This window comes from Arachis ipaensis, chromosome B8 (genome assembly GCF_059453495.1).
Source record: "Arachis ipaensis isolate K30076 ecotype BB chromosome B8, ASM5945349v1, whole genome shotgun sequence".
Taxonomy (NCBI): Eukaryota; Viridiplantae; Streptophyta; class Magnoliopsida; order Fabales; family Fabaceae; genus Arachis; species Arachis ipaensis.
Window position 1 is genome coordinate 107,355,759 of NC_142443.1, and position 19,598 is coordinate 107,375,356.

General features: G+C 31.4%; 1 protein-coding gene across 1 annotated transcript; it reads left to right on the forward strand.

Moving 5' to 3' along the window:
- Window positions 1-7,641: 7,641 nt before the first annotated feature.
- On the forward strand, window positions 7,642-8,559 carry LOC148549164 (uncharacterized). Its single transcript, XM_088496492.1, has 2 exons — window positions 7,642-7,743; window positions 8,179-8,559. Exons 1-2 carry the CDS (start codon window positions 7,642-7,644, stop codon window positions 8,557-8,559), a joined length of 483 nt encoding a protein of 160 aa, XP_088352618.1.
- The last annotated feature ends 11,039 nt before the right edge of the window (window positions 8,560-19,598 follow it).

Genomic DNA, 19,598 nt, shown 5'->3' on the forward strand with positions numbered 1-19,598 from the left:
AGCCTCGAGTAGCGTTATAGTTTATGTTATTTTATTTGCCTTAGCATAGTTAGATTGTTGCTTGATGTCGTCCCTTACACTTTGCATTTAATGGTGTTCTTTGTCGTTCACTTCATTTGTTGTTAAAGACCTCGTGTTAGTCGGTTTAAGTTTCACTTTTCATTTACTTTCAAAATAGTCCTTTAATCTTACCATAGTACTAGATAATAACATAACAATAACGAAATTGTAACAGTGCTTAATAACAACATAACAATATCGAAACGACAAGAGTACTAAATAACACAACATCAACAATAGTAAAAAGTACTAGCTGAATACCATAACAATAACATAAGAATACCCCACTATCTAACACATATGTGACCCGGTGCCACACTTGGCTGGCCTGATGATGCGCTTCCTCCTCTGCGTGACCGGTACATATGTCTCCGGTGGCTGCACCTCCATCCCAGCAGCACGATCGGGCTCGTCAGGCAACTGTGTGTGCGTCTATCCCTGCACGGCAGATGCCGGAGTACCACCCATGGCAAACGGACCTCCCTGATAAGTAGTCGGTGATTCATTCGAATTGACATTAAGATCCACTGCCCTTCCCTCAAACTGAGGCCTATAATCACCATCTGTGCTGGCAAACTCCCGTATCTCAGCAAAAAAATCACTCCCCGCACCAAAAACCTGCTCCATCTGGTTCGGGCTGTAGAAGTCAGAGAATAGTGTCGTGGTCTCAACCCCCCTCCGAAACCCCCACCTCCAAACCCACTAGGTAGCGAACCACAACCACATCCAGACCTACCTGCACCACCCCCCCCGACTAGATCCCTCAGCTGCCCAACTCCCCCAGCCAGACCCAGCTGCACCACCTCCCCGGCCAGACCCTCCAGCACCACCCCCCCCCAACCATACCCCGCTCCACCACCCCAACCAGAGCCTCCAGACTGACTCCCCCAACCAAAGCCACCTGCACCACCCCCTCGACCAGACCATCCACCACCACCACCCCAACCCCAGCCGGATCCCCCCCCCCCCCCGCCGTGTCTCCATCCAACCTGATGACTCTGGCTCCCTCCATGGTCTTCATCGCCACCCTGTGTCTCATCCAACTCCAAGGCATCGTCGCCCCCCTGGCGCATTGGTTGGCTATATCGCATTCCAACCCGCTCACACGTAGCCCTCCTACGGTTGTCCGGGAAGTTTGGTCCCTGCTGTCTAGCGGGCACATCGATATTACCTTGAACTGGAGCATCTGCAGGGATCCCGACCTGGCGAGGGTCAACTAAATCCCGGTCATGCAACAGAAATCTATGGGCTACCCTGTACCACCAATCAAGATACTCCACCGAGGGTCCTGGATCTGGTACCAACTGAAACGTCAACATGCTCTGATGCCTCTGATCCCAACACTCATGCCATGTGGCAAAGACCTCAAGAAACCAGCGGGTAGGTCCCCGACCATCCTTCGATAATAGAAAATCAATTTTGATGGCTGGTTCAGGTACGTGCTGAACTCCTCCAAGCTGGGAAAGGACTCGGTCAACCTGGTGCCACTCGATGGAGGAAAAGTAAATCAATGCAGTTGTCGACTTCCATAAATGCGTGTGCTCAGGTCTAAGGATATCAGGGTGGACAACTTGAATAACCTCCAGTGCCGAGTATGGCATCCAAATAAACTGCAACATGTAGGATCGTTATGTCAGAAGACAGTACGTGATGCATACACTTAACCATATAAAACGTGAAACTATAACAAATTTTATGGGAGATTATACTTACATCATCCACTCTCACCCTGTTCAATCTGTGTCGGGTAGCAATGACCCGAGGACCCTTCTCATCTGATGACGGCATGTATCTACCCCACCTGCAAGATTCAGTGTCGGCACCATTAGACATACTTTAAAAGTGATTCAGGCATTAATAATATACGTTATGTTTGGAGTTAAAGTATATCAAACTAAATAATAAGCATTATACTCACCTTGATGCAAGCGGCCAGAGAATAACATCAAACCCTCTTGGCCTGAATGTGGGAAACCTCCAGAATATCTAGGACTGCAGCAATGCTAGTGGCCCAGCTAAGTTTTTTACATTCCGATTAGCTACTCTGCAGAGACACCTATATAACCAAGATAATGCGGCCGAACCCCAGCTATACTTTTCGAGTCCGTCGAGATCCGCAACATACGGGAGCCAGCGTAAGTGAACTCTGGCCCCAGACTTGTCGCCAAAAAGCATCGTGGACAACAACATCATGATGTAACCACGAGCATAGACCTGTACCGTGGCCTCTGTAGCATCATTTGGCATGACTCTGAACCTGTTTTGGAACCAGCCATATGATACGGTGAACTCATCAATATAGTCCTCAGGAGGAAGTTCACCGAACAACTCTTCAAACCACTGCCACGCAGGCTTACCCCCTTCCATCAACTGCTCAAAGTCATTGAGACAACCACTAACTGGAAATCCATCAATAGGGAGGCCGAATTGATATGCCACATCCTGTAAAGTGACAGTGCACTCCCCAAATGGCATATGGAAAGTGTGAGTCTTTGGACGCCATCGCTCAACAAAGGCACTAATCAGTGGCTCATCCAGCTTAAACCAATAATCATTCAGCCTAGCAACATGCAGCAATCCGGCGCTATCTAGGTAAGGCATAATACGGTCATGCAATATCATCTTTTGTTGCCTACGGATAGTCCGTACACACCGGGTTGGCTGATAACAGAATAACAAGCACAGTCACAACTCAACATCGCACAACAACCAAAAACATGTATCAGAAATCAACCAAACCCCTAAACCAAACATGACCCTAACCTATCCTAAACATGTTAACCTTAACATTTCACTAATTTCTAACACAACAAGCATTTTTTTTCAAAAGAATCACATTCTTGTAACTAAACACATCAACTACATTGACTATATCAGTTGTAAACCAAATTAACTACTAACCTCTTCGTCAATAAAACCTGCCACGTGCGCGATGCCGTTCAATCGGTACATGTCGTTCCTCGCCATCTTCGACCGCCCCCCAAAGCCACCAAATCAGCCTCCAACCGCTGCCAACCCAACCTTCAGAAGCCACCCTCCGCCGCCGTCAACGCCGTCCACCGGAGGCCACCTTTTCCGAACCTTAACCAACCCTCCACCGCCGCCGACCACACCCTTCCTTGAATTTTTTCCCGTAGCTCTCCTCCCCTCCACTACCCTCCTCGCCGCTAATGGAGTCTCTCACGAATGAGACTTTACTCGTGGAAGGTAAGTAGGGTTTGGGTCTTTACACATGAATCGTTCTAGGCTGCTGAGGGGTATATATGCACGTAAATCGTGCTGGGTAGGTGGGGGTTAGGTTTCCACATAAATCATCCTAGGGGCTTGTGGGTTTGGGATTTGCACATAAATCGTGCTAGGGGGTTGAGGGTTATGGAGAAGCACGTAAATTGTGCCAGGGTATAGGATTTTAGGGTAAAATGCATAAATCAAACTAGCCTATGATGATTTATGTGTTACTTTTAATACACAGTAGGGTGGGACGATTTATGCCTTATTCACCTATGCAATTCATGCATAAATCGTCTCAGAGTACAATGGTTTATATATTGATTAAAACACACGAGCCTAGGACGATTTATATATTATATGGTTTAGGAGATTCACGTTCAAAAAAACCATTTAGGGGATTCAGGTAAAATAGGAGGGCAAATAATTTATTTAAATAAAAAACCCTTAAGTAAACATGCTTAATTAATATGAATACATGACAAGAATAAGAAGATTTGTTCTTGAATCAAAAGTGCACATGTTCCATGTCAGAATTTGATTGTTATGTTGCAATAAATTGAAAAACGCCGAATGAGTTTGTAAATTAATAATGTGGGTAACTAGGTACAATGATAAGGATAAAGTATGGTCAAAATTAAAAAACAAAAGCTTGACATGAATAAGTAATAAATAGTTAAAGAAAGAATTTAAAGGGATTGAGAATATGATTCTTACAAATCCTATGGGTGTGTGTGGTTGAAGGGAATACAAGTGTATTCCCAGGAATGTTGAGATGAGAATATCTTATTCCCATGTTTGGTTCAAGAGTTAAAAAATTATTCCTGGGTATATTTTATTCCCTGGAATCAAAATCCCACCCATTTCATTCCCATATCCTCCCTAGGTATCTCTAATTCCAATGGGAATGGAATGTTAATAATAAAGTAAAAAGACCAAAAACACCCTTGTTAATTTCACTCCAACCCTTCTCTTCAGATTTTTTTCAATTCATTTCAAACAAAACGAAACCCTAGCAGAGACCCCTCCTCCATGAAAACCAATCCCTAGCGGGGCTTTTCTTCAAATTCACGGAGGTTCCACCGGCGTCGGCGCCGCCTCGCCGCCGATTTCGATTTGCACGACCACTGCGCTCCTTATTCTAGAAGAAAATCGTTCGCGTTCGTGTCATCATCACAGCTCACAGTTCCTATTCGTGTTTCCTGTCCGTGTTCATCATCTCGAGTGGTGCTTTCTGTTCGTGTCGTCTCCTTCGCTTCTCTCCCTCCTCGCGGCTCAGCAATAGCCATCAAAGAAAGTTTAATTTGTCTTCTGCAACCTTGTTCATCTTTTTCAAGCACAAAATCTTCTTCTTCAGGTAAGGATCTTTTATTTGTTATTTATTTATTTTTCCTGAACTATGTTTGTGATACTGAATAAAATATATGGTTCTTTGAAATGCAATGTCATTAAGGAAGCATAACAAGAGGTTCTTTGATGATTACTACAACACTCAAAGCCCTTTGAAAAATGAAAGCAATTCTTTTTTGAAATTGGAAAAGGCTTTTTTTAACCTTTTGATCAATGTATATATAAGACAAAGACTATGGTGGATTGAATCAAAGGTTGAATGCTGAGGTTATAAAATAGAGTTGTGTTTATTTTTTTCTCTATTGATTCTATTTTCAGTCATATGCTGTAATTTAGAATTGTTATTATTTTTTGGTCTGCATTATGAAATTTTGGGTTTGATTCTTGTGGCATAAGGATTCATAAAGACTGTGGAGTAAACACGCTAGTCCCTTTGCTTTGTATTCTCATAGCTTGTTCATAGAATAGAGTAGGATGTGGAGGAGCATGAATTGCTCCAGAGAAAGACTGAAAAAGTAGTAGTTACAAGCTAACATGTTAGAAACAAATAATAATTATATAACCTCTTATCAAGGACTAGTAATCATTCAAGTGTAACTGTGAGAGTAAATAATAATAATAATAATAATAATAATAATAATAATAATACCATCCAAAGAAAGGATTGTGTCTTGGCCCCTCCCAATTTCGTAATCTTAATTAATTATAACATTACATAAGTGTGATCATGACCTTGTACCCTGTAGCTTTCTCCTTTCATATCCAACAATTCTTATTTTCGGTTTGGTTTTATTTTCAACTCCTCACTAGTTACTAGGTTTGTTCCTTTAGAATTTTCAATAAAGGCATATACATAGATAGATAGATAGATAGATAGATAGATAGATAGATAGATAGATAGAAGGGTGAAAGTGAAAGCAGGTAGAGAGGCTAATTAACAAGATAGATATATGGCTGATGCATTTGATGAGGAGTGTGATTATCTATTCAAAGCTGTTCTGATTGGGGACTCAGGGGTTGGGAAATCAAATCTGCTATCAAGGTTTTTGAGTCTGTATTATAAAATTTTGGGTTTGATTCTTGTGGCATAAGGATTCATAAGGACTGTGGAGTAAACACGCTAGTCCCTTTACTTTGTATTCTCATAGCTTGTTCATAGAACAGAGCAGGATGTGGAGGAGCTTTCTTTGCTTTAAATCCTTGTGTTAAATTTTTATGCTGTTTGACTAATATTGTGATTCATCCTTCATCTATTTAGAAGAGAAAAAGAGAAAGCAGGAACAAATAAAAGAAGGGCAGGGGTAGAAACTTTATCTTTATACAACTAGCTCTAGTCCACTTCCAATTAAACTCATTTATATATCACCAACACACACCCATAGGCCAGAATGAATAAGCTACTAGAAGTGATTGAGTAACTTTGGGAGTAAAAAAGTTTGATTTGAATTGAGGAAGTAAAATGACTATGCAACAATGCAGCAACAACAAGTGAAGTACGTATGATAATGAACCAAAAAAAGCAAATAAGCATGCATTCATTCAATTTTTCTTTCCATGTATTTTCAATACTATCTAACTTTCTATATTGACTCCTAACATTCTTCATAATATATATTATATATGATTTCTTGCTTGTGTGATTTCTTGCTTCAAGATGATGAAAAATTGTCTTGTGTTATTTTCTGCTTATTAGTCTATAGAAAATGGAAGAGAATACTCGACCTAATTCAAAGCAAACTAAGCGTCAATGGACGCCACACGAAGATGCAAAATTAGTTGAGTGTTTGGTGGAGCTTGCAACTACTTCTTGGAAGTGTGACAATGGCACGTTTAAATCCGGTTATGGAAAACATTTGGAAAAAATGCTGCATGAAAAAATCCCTGGATGTGATCTTAAGGTACAATTTTTTTACATAATACTTGTTTTCTTTGTTTACAATTTTATATTTGTGTTATAATTGTATAGCTTACAAAATATTTATGCTTCTATATTGGGATGTTTTACTACTGTGCTCTCATTGATCTGTTCTCTGGGTTGGGTTGTAGTCCAGCCCAAAACCGTGACAAAAAAATGGCATTTTCAACTGGAACTATTGAACTAAGTCCTTCAACAGAAAATTTGTTCATAGACAAGGCTTGAATTTAAAACTATTTAATGAAAATTAATTACATTTCATTTGAGCTAATCATGTTGGTGCTTCAGTATTTTATATTTTTTACTTGGAACAGATTAAAATAGATAAAATAAATAAAATAAAAATTCCCTTGTTATTTAATTAAGAGTATATTTCCAGTTCTCTTGTTAATTTTTTTCTTCTTGAAAATCTGAATGGTGAACCAAGCAACCAGGCCAGACTGTATTCTCTATCTCGTTATCAGTAAGTGGTTAGAAGAGTTTGATTAAACTGTCAAAAAAAAAAAAACCAAAGGAAAGAGAAAAGTTTAAGACTTTAAGTCATGGTAGACTATTTTATGATTATTTCAGATACTGTATGCGAAAACTAAATGATTATTACTGCTCCATACATTCACTATATTTAGTTATGCTTGGATGAATTGTGGTGTCATTGTATTAAAATTCAGTTTATTGAATTTAATCTGAGTAGTAATAATTTTAAATTGTTTTGCTATGTTTAGGCTAATCCACACATTGAATCAAGGGTGAAATTGCTAAAAAGATAATATTTTGCAATAGTTGATATGATGGGCACAGCTGGGAGTGGATTTGGTTGGAATGACAAAGATAAAATGATTGTGGTGGAGCGACAAATTTTCAATGAATGGAAGAGTGTAAATTCTAAATAACTTTCTTAATACAAGTTTATTTATCTTAAGTTTTTTAATATTAATTGCTTATTTATTTTCTTTTAATTTCAGTCACATCCTAATGCTAATGGCCTCTATAATAAACCATTTCCACATTTTGAGGAGTTGAGAATAGCATTTGGTAGAGATAGGGCTCAAGGAGGCAATGCGGAAAATGTAACTCAAGCAGTTGCTACAATGGAGGCTGAGCGCGAAGCAACCTTGAGTGATCGGCAAGTGAATGAAAACACCCAAGTAAATTTGGAAGAAACCGAAATGGAATATGAAGCTGATTCTCAAGTACGTAAGCAATTGACTCTAATTCATGTACATAAATTCACTTATTGTTGATCCTACTGCTGTGTATTTTCTTGGATTTTGGAGTGATTCTTCATTAGTTCATTTACTTTAATCTGTGCCTGTGACTAGCCTTAACTATTCCCATCATGTTGAGCAGTTAGATAGAAATACTGATCTTCATTTCTGTGGAGTATAATAACAAAGAAAAAAAGGATATGAATGTAATTATGCAAACAGAATGAGAATCAGGGTAGTTAATATTCTATTAGGTTCTGTTTAGTTAGTTAATGTTGTTAGTCTTGCTGGCCAAGGCAGAGATAATGCTTGTATATACAAGTGTAGAGCATGTATAATCAGTTAGGCTACTTGTTCTTCATTTCTATCAATATTGAATAATCTTCTGATGTTCCTGCTGGTGTTGCTTTCAATTTTTAGGAGCCTCCAACTCCTGGTGTTTCTGTTGCTCCCGGTGCTTCTGCTGCTCCTAGTGCTTCATATATAGAAAGGAATAAAAGAAAAAGAGGGAGCAAAAGTGAGGAAGTGATTGACATAGTAGTAGAATCAATGAGAGATATGAAAGGTGCTTATCAAGAACACACAGCCGTTTTAGTTGATATGGTTTCTTGTTTTAAGCATGAGAAAGAAGGAGCTGAGCGCAGAATGAAGCTAATGGAACTGTTGAGAGATGTTCCTGGTTTGAGCGGTGATGATAGAATGAAGGCTGGCCTTAGCATTCTAAGGGACAATAGTCTGATCGACATGGTGTTCCAACTTCAGCCGGGGGAACTTTTGCCATTTTTGAAGAAATTGCTTTAAATATTGCTATTTTTGAATTTTTATTGAATATTATAGTGACTTGATAGGAAGACATTTGTGCCAATTGTTGCTGTTGTTTTGTGAGGAATATAAGTAGCTAAAACCCTAGTTCCTGATGCCATTATATCAGGTTTTAAGATCCATGGAAAATTAGTTAAAGTTCCTCTTGAACTAGAATGTGTAGCAACTGGTGATGGCTTGATTCCAAGAAATGTTTGTTGACAATTGATGGTGGATTTTGGAATTTTGTTGCTTTGTATATAATTGATCATAGATTTTGCATCTTTGGAAGTAATTACAATGCTAGGAGAATAGAGATGCCGCCATTCAGTTAGTTGAGGATCATCTGAGATGAACACTGCTCCTTTTACATTGTCATAGTCACTAATTTAATTATGATAATATTGATTTTAATTAAACATTTGTTATTAAGGGTATTATAGTAAATTTATTAGTAGAGATAAAATTTAGAGTCGATAATAATTTAACTAAAGATATTTGTTATTAGGAATATTTTAGTAAATTTAAAAAAATTTAGAATCAATAATAATTTAACTAAAGATATTTGATATTAGGGGTATTTTAGTAAATTTAAAAAAATTTAGAGTCAATAATAATTTTAACTAAACATATTTGTTATTAGGGGTATTTTAGTAAAAAATTTAGAGTCAATAATAATTTAATTAAACATATTTGTTATTAGGGGTATTTTAGTAAATTTAAAAAAATTAAAATCAATAATAATTTTAACTAAACATATTTGTTATTAGGGGTATTTTAATAAATTTAAAAAAATTTAGAATTAATAATAATTTTAACTAAGATATTTGTTATTAGGAGTATTTTAGTAAATTTAAAAAATATTTAATTTTTAGTCATTAATATTTTAATTTGAATGATTAAGGGTAATTTTGACATATTACATAATATGACCAAGATATTTAAACTCAACCAAACAAAAATTTAGTCATTCCTAGGATTATTACATAATATTCCAATGTATTAAATTTTACAACCAAATATGGGAATCATATATTCCAAGTAATCACATTCCTAGGAATATAATGCCTAGGAATAAGATTACTTGGTAATAAAATTTAATCTTTGAACCACACACATCCTAAGACTTAATCACAATCAGAGTTGAGAAAGGTTTGAAAAATGCTAACAATACAAATATTTTTTATTTTTAATACCCAATAATAAATATATAAATTAAAACTAATATTGTTTCGTATAAAGTCATAAGATGTATAGCATACTCAAAATATATCAAATTCGTATTAACTGTCATTCTTTATCAGTTACGTTATGACAAATTTGGTTATTAAAAAATATTAAAATTAACTTAAATATACACAATATTATTTCATTTTTTCATTTTTATTTTATCATAAAAAATCATACATATTATAGAGAATCTCATCTTTTTACCAACGGTTCTTCCATTCAATAGTTTCTATAAAGAAAAAAAGGCATAATAATGTTGTGTTTGACAGAAAATATAGAATTTTGAAAGGTTGAAGCATAGGTTTAGTTCTTAACATATTTGAAGATGAAGTGTAGAGCAGACAAAAAGATAGCTAATAAAAGAATAAATGATTAAAGCTTCCTCAATACTAAGAGTCATAGTGTATGATAGGTGTTCTATAATTTTTTTTGAATTTGATTGTTTCTTTATTATTATTATATGTTGTTTTGTTTAATTTATGTTAAAAAGACTTATGATAATCATCTTATCGTGGTAGTGTAAAAGTTGTAGGTATTATATTTACTTTGTATGCTTTTAAATCTCATGTTCTTGATGGATATTTGTGACTGAGTAATTATTAAAAGAAATTAGTTTAATATCTATTTTATATTCTATTTAAATTATAATAGTGAGTAAATATTTTTTTAAAATAAATAATAAAATTTTTTCATAAAAACAACGTTTAAATAACTGTGAAATTAGATTATACCACAGATGATGATTAATATCTTGACATTAGATTTATTATAAAACAAATTTTTAGAAATATTATGTTGTATTATATAATTTAGTTATATTTTTCTTATCTTCAATCTATATTATTTAGATTAGCATATATATTTCTAAAAAGGGTTATTCAAGAGTTTTTTAAAATAATTAAATCAAATCAGTTACAAACTAATTAATTAAATTGATTAAATATTTAGATATCTTATAATTTAATATAATTTAATTTATATAAATACATGACTTTTATAATTTTATTATTTATTGTAATAAATTCTAGAGATAATTTTTGTAAGTTATAACTTATTTTTTATCTTTCAACTTTTAAGAATAATTTTTTTAATTTTGTTTTTATAATTAAAATATTTTCTACTTTAATATATGAATTTTTTTATGAACTTTTTATTGTGCAACTCACTTTAACAAAAATAAATTAATTTATGAAAATTTAAACTTGAGCGCTTGCTATGGTTAAACTCAAACTTTAATTTATTTTGTCATATTATTATATCAATATTAAATTCTTTGATAAACATTTATTTGATTACGAAATGATGTTATATGTTACTTTCATATTGACAATTAAATTTCAGTTACTACACAAATATTATATTTCAGGTAATTGTATATTTTTTTTGTTATTTTGAAAATTATTATATAATTTTAAGATCATTTAATTATGTTTATTTTTTTAAAAGCATTGTCATTATTGGAAAGTAACTAATGTTTATAATAATCTAAAATTGAGAAATAAAAATACAAAATATTAATATACTGAATTTTTGAAGTATAAATCTTGAAGTAAATATATGTAATTATAATTAATGATCATAATTAAAAGTCTTTATTTTATTTCAATTTGTTCAAGACATGTTTATCTTAAATTTTATTTCTTTATTAATTAGTATTTTTTTGTACATTTAATTGTCTTTAATTTATATAAATTAAAATGTATAACTTAAAAAAATAGATACGTGTCTAAAAAATAAAAAAAAATATTATTTTTTGTTAATAAAAAATTTATGTCGCTTTAGCTTTTTTTTTTAGCATCATATCTTATATTTTTACTATAATTAAAAGTTAGAGATAAATTATTAAATATAAATTAGTAAAAAAATATAATACTTAATGAATTATCATAATCACATTTAAAGGTATTTAAGTTATTTTCATATAATAAAAGTGATATGCTTCAAAAAATATTTGTATATAATTTACTAACGAATATATGAGATATTTATGATAATTTTTATTTTTATTAAAAATATCATTGTATTAAAGTGATGCATTTTAAAAATGTATAAATAAGATTTTTATTTAAAAAAAATTACAAGATAGCAAATACAATTTCATTTTAATTTTATCCTTAACATTTAGTTTTAATTTTATCTTTAGAGTTTTAACATGTTTCAATTATATTATTTGATTTAATCAAAATTAAATAAACATTAAATTATTTAATAAATAATAAAATAAATTAATTTAATTTAAATTATTCTCTTATTATTTTTTATATGTAGGAATCAGAATGTACTTTTATGTATTTTGATTAATAGTTCTTAAATGAGTTACTATTTTATTTATTAACATTTTAAATTTTTTATAATATTTTCACAAAACTTGATTAATAGGTAGTTCTTCTTCACAATTTTTTTTAAAAATTTTTTGACAAAAATATATCTTAATTTTTGCCTTTCATCTTTTATATTCATTGATTATACTAATTTTTTTACAGTGTATTTTTATCAACTATATGCATTATTTTTCTGTCTTTTTTAATTTTTTTAATTATTTTATTACCTTATTTTTAATTATATATTTTACTTTCACTCCTCATATATTTTTTGTATTTCACTTCATCTTATTTTCAATTTCATAGTTAACTTTCAATTATATAAAATTCAATAGTTTCTTTTAAAACATGCTTAAATATATTATCTATTATATACAATCATTAGGATAAACAAACAAATATAAATTGAATATATAATTTAATTTTAATTTAAACTAAAAATTAAATGAATTATCAGAAAAATAGCAACTAATTTTGTTTTTAGTTTTTCTATAATTTATTTAAAGATAAAAATCTCTCTATAACCACTAACATCGCCGATAACAAAATTATAAGTCTCTATAAAATAAAAAGAAATATATAAAATAAATAACATATATATAATTTTAAAGTTATTAATCATAGACTATGGATAACTTTTTTTAAAAAAAATCCTTATGGATCAAAATGTAATTTTTTGATATTTTTATTTTTTTCTAAATTTTTTAAAACTTATCAACATTTAAGTTGTCTATACATCACTTCTCAAAATATTATGATTTCATAAGTTATAATATGTGGGATAAATCATCCTTTATAAACCATTTACAAACCAATTTTACGTATATCTCCAAAGTAAAAAAGACTACAAGCATGTCTCAATTTACATATCTATGTAAATCAAATTTATGGAGTTTGAATTATGTGTTTTCGTAGTAAATCGAATCTATAAGATTCAAATTACTTGAATGCTATCTATGCTACTAAATCGAATGAAGGAGATTCGATTTACAATGAACTGAATTGCTACTAAGTGAGTATAAATCGAATTTTATTGCTTCGATTTAGCATGGACCAAATAAATCGAAATTTATAGATTCGATTTAGTAGGAGATGACATAATTCTAATTCTTTAAATTCAATTTACTTTCGAATCACAATGTCAAGTAATTCGAATTTTATAGATTCGATTTATTACTTATTACCCTAATTTGAATTCATTAAATTTGATTTATATAGAAATGTAAATGGAGACAACTAGGTAATATTTTTGGGTTTGGGGGATTCAGGTAATTTTGGAGTGGCTTTGGTTTATCAACATAAATTAACCTAATATATGATATTAGTTATTGTTATATATATGAAAAATGTGACTTATTTATGCATTATTTGGATTAGAAGAATTTGTAGGAAAATAAAATATTGGAAAAGAAAATGGATAAAAAAATCAATTTTTCATTGTTTGAATCAACAAAAAAATTGAATGGGCAACATAAAAGTATATGTGGAGCTCATGTGAAACTTTTCTCTTCAAAGTTGCAAAGAAAACTGATGCAGAAGTATAAATATGGGTAAAAATACAGAGTTAGCATTTGAATTATAATTTATATATAATATATAAAAACATTAATATAATTTTACTCTATTATAATTTTTTCTCTTGTTACTTTTCCTTCCATCCAAGTAAAAAAAAAATTTTTCTTTATTTTTTTATTCATTTTTTCTTCATCAAAACAACACACAAAAATATACTTTTCTTTTCATTTTCTTTCTTCTCATTTTCTTTCTTTCCATTTTCTTTCCTCTTATTTTTCATCTTATATCCAAACAATAGCTTAGTGTTTATCCATTTATCTTCTATTAATATTGTCATAACAAGGATACATGTGACTTTATAAAAATGATATAACCTAAACTTTGATTATCTGAGAATTTATTGAGTGGCTAGAATAGCTCCATGTCACGAACCAATGAATGCTAGCAATAGGGATGATCACAAAAACAGTCAAAACAGGTATTTTCAGGGATTACTTGCGTTTTGGAGATAGATGGGTGCTCGTAAAATCCTCACGATCTGCTATGCGAAAATGGATGGGGACTAGGGGTGACAAACGGGTCGAAACCCGTCGAGTTGACCTGCATATATAACCCTCCAAAAAAGACAGGTTGGGTTAAAAATTTGAGACCGCCAAACTTAAAAGGCCCGCCTACTCCGCACCGCCTAATCCATGGCCTTTGGCGGGCTTCGGCGGGACGGGGACGGGGCAGGGCAGGCTTTCCCATTGGGTCAAGCTTTTATTTTGTGAAGGCCATTTTTTTTACAAATTTCTATAATGTTATTGATTTACAAGAGGATAAAGATGATAATTGAAGATGTTCTAAATTATATTTTGAATTATGTTTTATGTTTGATTGATTATAAACTTGAAGATATTTAATTATATATTTTGGACAATATTTATTTTGCTTTGGACAATGTTGATTTTATTATTTTGTTTCAAAAAATTTGGTTTATAATTATGTTTATTACGGATCTGAACCACAGATCCCGGACCCGGGACTGCACCCGACCCCGGCTACCTGGGTCCGACCCGCACCTCGCTCAAAAGGCCCAAAAATCGGCCCTCCAGAGCTCCTAACCAACTTTCGAATTCACTCGTCCATCTTATCTTAACCAGATAAGATAAGATAAGATACTTATCACCACCTATAAATAGAGGACCCAAGCCCCTCCAGGTATTCATTCATTCCTCACACCTTATACCTCTTAGATCCATTCTGATTTGAGCGTCAGAGTGTCTTTGCAGATACCTCCCCCCATTACTCCAGTCAAGCGACCCGGCTTCAGCCTAGATCCGCAGGTTCCCGATCCACCCTTCAACCCGTACCAGAGACATCTCGTACAATGTTTATTACATATTTATAATTATAAAGACTTTAATGTGTGTAAATTATTTAAAAATTATAATTTTTTTATGTTTTTAGAAATTATAAATTTATTGAAATTATATATTATTTAATATTTAATGGTTTATAAAAAAAGAGAGCCCACCAACCCGCCAGCCTACTATTAGGCGGAGCGGGGCGGGCCAGCCCACCAGATGACGGGCTTTTGGCGAGACAGGGCGGGCTTTTTCGTTTGCCACCCCTAATGGGACACGGACATAAGTACCCACCCCATGGAACCTATTAAATATATGCAAATATAAAATTATTAATTTATCCTAATTTATATATATATAAATCCATTTCTTGAATTTAGTAACCCTAATTTCTGCCTCCAATTCGAATTCTTCTATTTTCTTTCAGACTCATTCTCAGCCTCGATCCTCTCTCTCTCTCTAACTCACTTTCTCTACCCCTCAAGTCCGTCACTACGTCGCTCAGTATCATCCAAAAAATATTGTGTTATGTTATCATGTTGGAATATATATTTATGTTTCTCCTTTTGAAATGTTATTTCCCATAACGAATATGTTAGAAATTGTGTTGAATTATATTGAATTGATTATTATATTATGTCTTTTTGTGTTAATTTTTTTTCAAAGTTTTCAAAGAATATTCGTAGATATCCAAGGAGATCTGCGTTTTCTAAGGGATAATAAACAGGAGCTTGCAATGACGGAGAAGGAACGAGAGCATTTTTTTTTAAAATAGGAGTGAGGGATGGGAAGGGGGCTTCTCACGCTCCTTTGAGTACTCATTACCATATCTAACTAGCAACGAAGATCCAATCTGAGCCGATTTAAGAGGAGACACGTGGACTTCATCTGTATTGGGCCTTTAAGGTAATGAACCTAAATTGGATTTGGGACCCTAACAATGAATTTTAGTTGATCTTGCTTGCTTTGAGGTTTTACTAGGTCCAAATATATCTTGGATTAATATTTTGAGTCATTGTTATAACAAATACTATACTATTTAATATTATAACACTTAGTATATGTAAAAGTTGGATGTATTTACAAGACATTTTTTAATTCAAATTAAAAAAATTAATTATCTCTATTTTAGTTTTAAATATTATTTTTAATGTAACAAAAAAGTGAAAATAACAATAATCACTTACATAATTAAAATAGATAATCATAATATATACATGACACTATATATATCAAGGATTATTATATATGATATATAATTTTTTTTCTTTTCTATAATGACTATTTATATAATTTATTGAACAATTTTTTCATCTTAATATTTAATAAATTTAACATACAAAATATTATTTAACATACAAATAAGTAACTTAAGTCATTATCTAGGACAATAAGTATAATATTGTAAATACTTATTTATTTATTGGTAGTAAAAAAATATGTAAATAGTATAAATTGATATTTTTTAGTATAAAAGTAATAATAAAAGTTATTAATTAAGTTAATTATATAATTAAAAAATTATGAAGAATTTTTTAAATAATAATAAAAAATAAAATTACTATTTTCACATATTACAAAGTTTATGAAAAAAATTTTGGATAATAAACCAATCCTCAACCGATTATACATTAATTCTGTCAAAAAATTAAATAATCAATACATTAAATATTATTATTTACTTACTAATATAATATATATTATCAATTATTAAGTTTATAATTAAATTTTAACCCAATTTTTGGTAATTAAAATTTAAATGATTGAAATTATTAAATGCTAAATATTTTGTATCTAACCAATTTATTTTTTTATTGAAATTAAAAAAGGATGAGTTGTTAATCAATTTTAAATTTAAATTAAAATTTGAGTAAGAAAATAAAAAAATATTTTAAATTTTATCTCACTAATCAGAATTAATTTCAAGATAAGAAATTACTTTATACATTATATATATTGTAGAATAGTATAGTCATTTGCTATTTTATAATGGTAAATATTGTCAAATAAAATGGTGTAAGAAATTAGAAAAAAATGTATTTACAAATTTAGGAAATATTAATTTATTTTTCAATAGAATAAATTATATATTGAATAATAAAAGTTGTTATTGGTTTTTCTTCACACTAACTAATACTTGACGATGGTGTTTCGGTACACCATGTTACCAAGAAATATTAATTGATCTAATAACTTTTGTAATGATATAAGTTTATAAATTTAAAAATTTATAAATCATTTCATAAAATGTGAAATTTTAACAAGTAACAATGTTGATCATATTGTTTTGACTTCAACAATGAATATGATACCAACAAATAAAATCGTCCCAAGTAAATTTTAACAAAGACAAAAGTCCATAAGTATTGCTATTAATGAAAAATTAATCTATTTTAAAGACAAATACACCTTTTTTCTACGGATTTCTTAACTCGACAAGTCGAGGACTAATCCACCACATATTCATGCTCTATTTATTAAGAGTCTGTCGCTAACTAATAATGGTGGATTGTTATATACACAAAGTGAAATTCGAACTTCAAATATTTGCTTAAGCAGACAAATGAGATGATCATTCAACTAATCCAAATTAATTAAAATAAATATTAATTATTTTTAATATTTTTAAGTTATAAAATATTTATAATAATAATTACTATATATATTTTTCATTTAAATTTCAATAAAATTTTTTTATATAATTTTATGTATTATCCCGCGTAGAGCACGAAAACATACACTAGTTAAAGTGATAAAAAGAAAGAAAACTATCTCATTTAAAATAAGATCCATGAGTTGGTCATCAGCTGATCCCTATTGAACAACATATTGCCTCTTGTATCACAAAACAAAATCCTTTTGAAGCTTAGAATTTTGGATTAGAAGATTCTAAACTTTTAAATTATGAAGGACCTCTTCAAATACAAATGGTGTCTTAATATAATATTTCTCTCTCTTTCTCTCTCTCAAGTATTTTACATCAAAGCATCTCCACTTCATGTTTTCATCACTCTTCGCATAAATTCCAACACACTCGCAGTTTGAAAATTCTAAAGGTATGGGATAATAATAGTTTATTTTGTCCTTAACTCTTCTCTTTCCATAAATTCCATTCATATGAATGAATGTTATATGCTAAGTTGAAACTGTGTACATTTTAGATAGAACTTAAAAGATAAATTCCAAATTCTTCTGCTCTAAAGAAGCATAACATGTACCTCACCAGATATATATTATCATCACAATATTTCTCCAGCATTAATTAACTGTTCATTATCAATTATGAACAAAAAAATAAAAAATAAAAAAGTGAAAATCAAACAACATTCTCTTAGCGAAATTTCCAAACTTATTTGGAACTCATTCCTATCAAAACAATAATTTTAGTAAATTGATCAATAATATTCATGAGTCATGATGTGTGTGTGTTTTGGGCACAGAAGGGTTGTTTTTGTTTACCTTCTTGTTTTTAAGCTTCAATTACTGATTGTGGGGGACCTTGATAAGAGAGATCTTGAATTGTAGGTCCTGTTTCACCAACCAGCAAAGCATGTAAATGCTCACCTCCTCCTACTTTACCTTTTCAAACCATCTTCAATCTAAATCCAAAAACCATTGATTTCAGAAATAAATAAATAAATCTTATCCCAGAGAATCAATTTGGATTTATGCCAGACAGATCTACCAGCGAAGCAAAATACTTATTAAAAAAGATGATGAAGAGGTATTATAGTAATAAAAGGGATTTACATATGTTTATTGATTAGGAAAAAGCGTACGATATGGTGCCAAAGGAGGTCTTATGGAAGATTTTAGAAAAGAAGAGAGGAAGGATCGCATATATTCATGCAATTTGTAAGACTCAGAACTTTGAAAAGTCTTATTATGATCAAGTCTCAAATCATATAATTATTTATAGCCTTAATTTCAGAGATTATTTTATTAAAGATAATTAAGGCAAGTTTTGATTTATTGAATTTGAGATGAGTTATGATTATTATCCAATTTTATAATTATTGAATTATTTTCTATATTCAAATTATAAAGTTGGTAGTTGTGAAATAATAAGGATTTCTATATAATTTAGATTAAATAATTAATATTTTAAATATTAATACTGCTACTTTGGAAAATAAAGGGTTTAATTATATTATTTCTAATTATTTTGATTTGGGCATTTTATGGAAAATAATTTGTAAAATTGGTGAGCAAATAGTATTTTCTATATGCAATTAGTGTTGGATTTAATGTGGGTTTCAATTACTATATTGTCCACAATTTTACCAGAAATTACCATAATGCCCCTAACCCTAACTTTTGAAAATGAAACCCTAACCTAGCAACCCGTTACTCGACCCGGTTCCCTTTTCCCCCTCACCCAGCTGCAGCCGAAATTTCCTTTCTCCCCCCAAAGCAGTATAGCACACACGGTTTCCTTTTTCCATTTCCATGAAAGGAAAGAAGCAGAAGCAGGAAACGGAGAAGAGGGAGGAGCGAGCTAGCACCGGTGGGCCTCGCCGTCACCACCGAGCTGCTCGCCGTTCACCACCAACGTCAAAGAAGAGGGGAAGGAGGGGCGTCGCCGTCGGCCGCCGTCGCCTCGTCCAAATGCCGCCTTGCCGCCGCC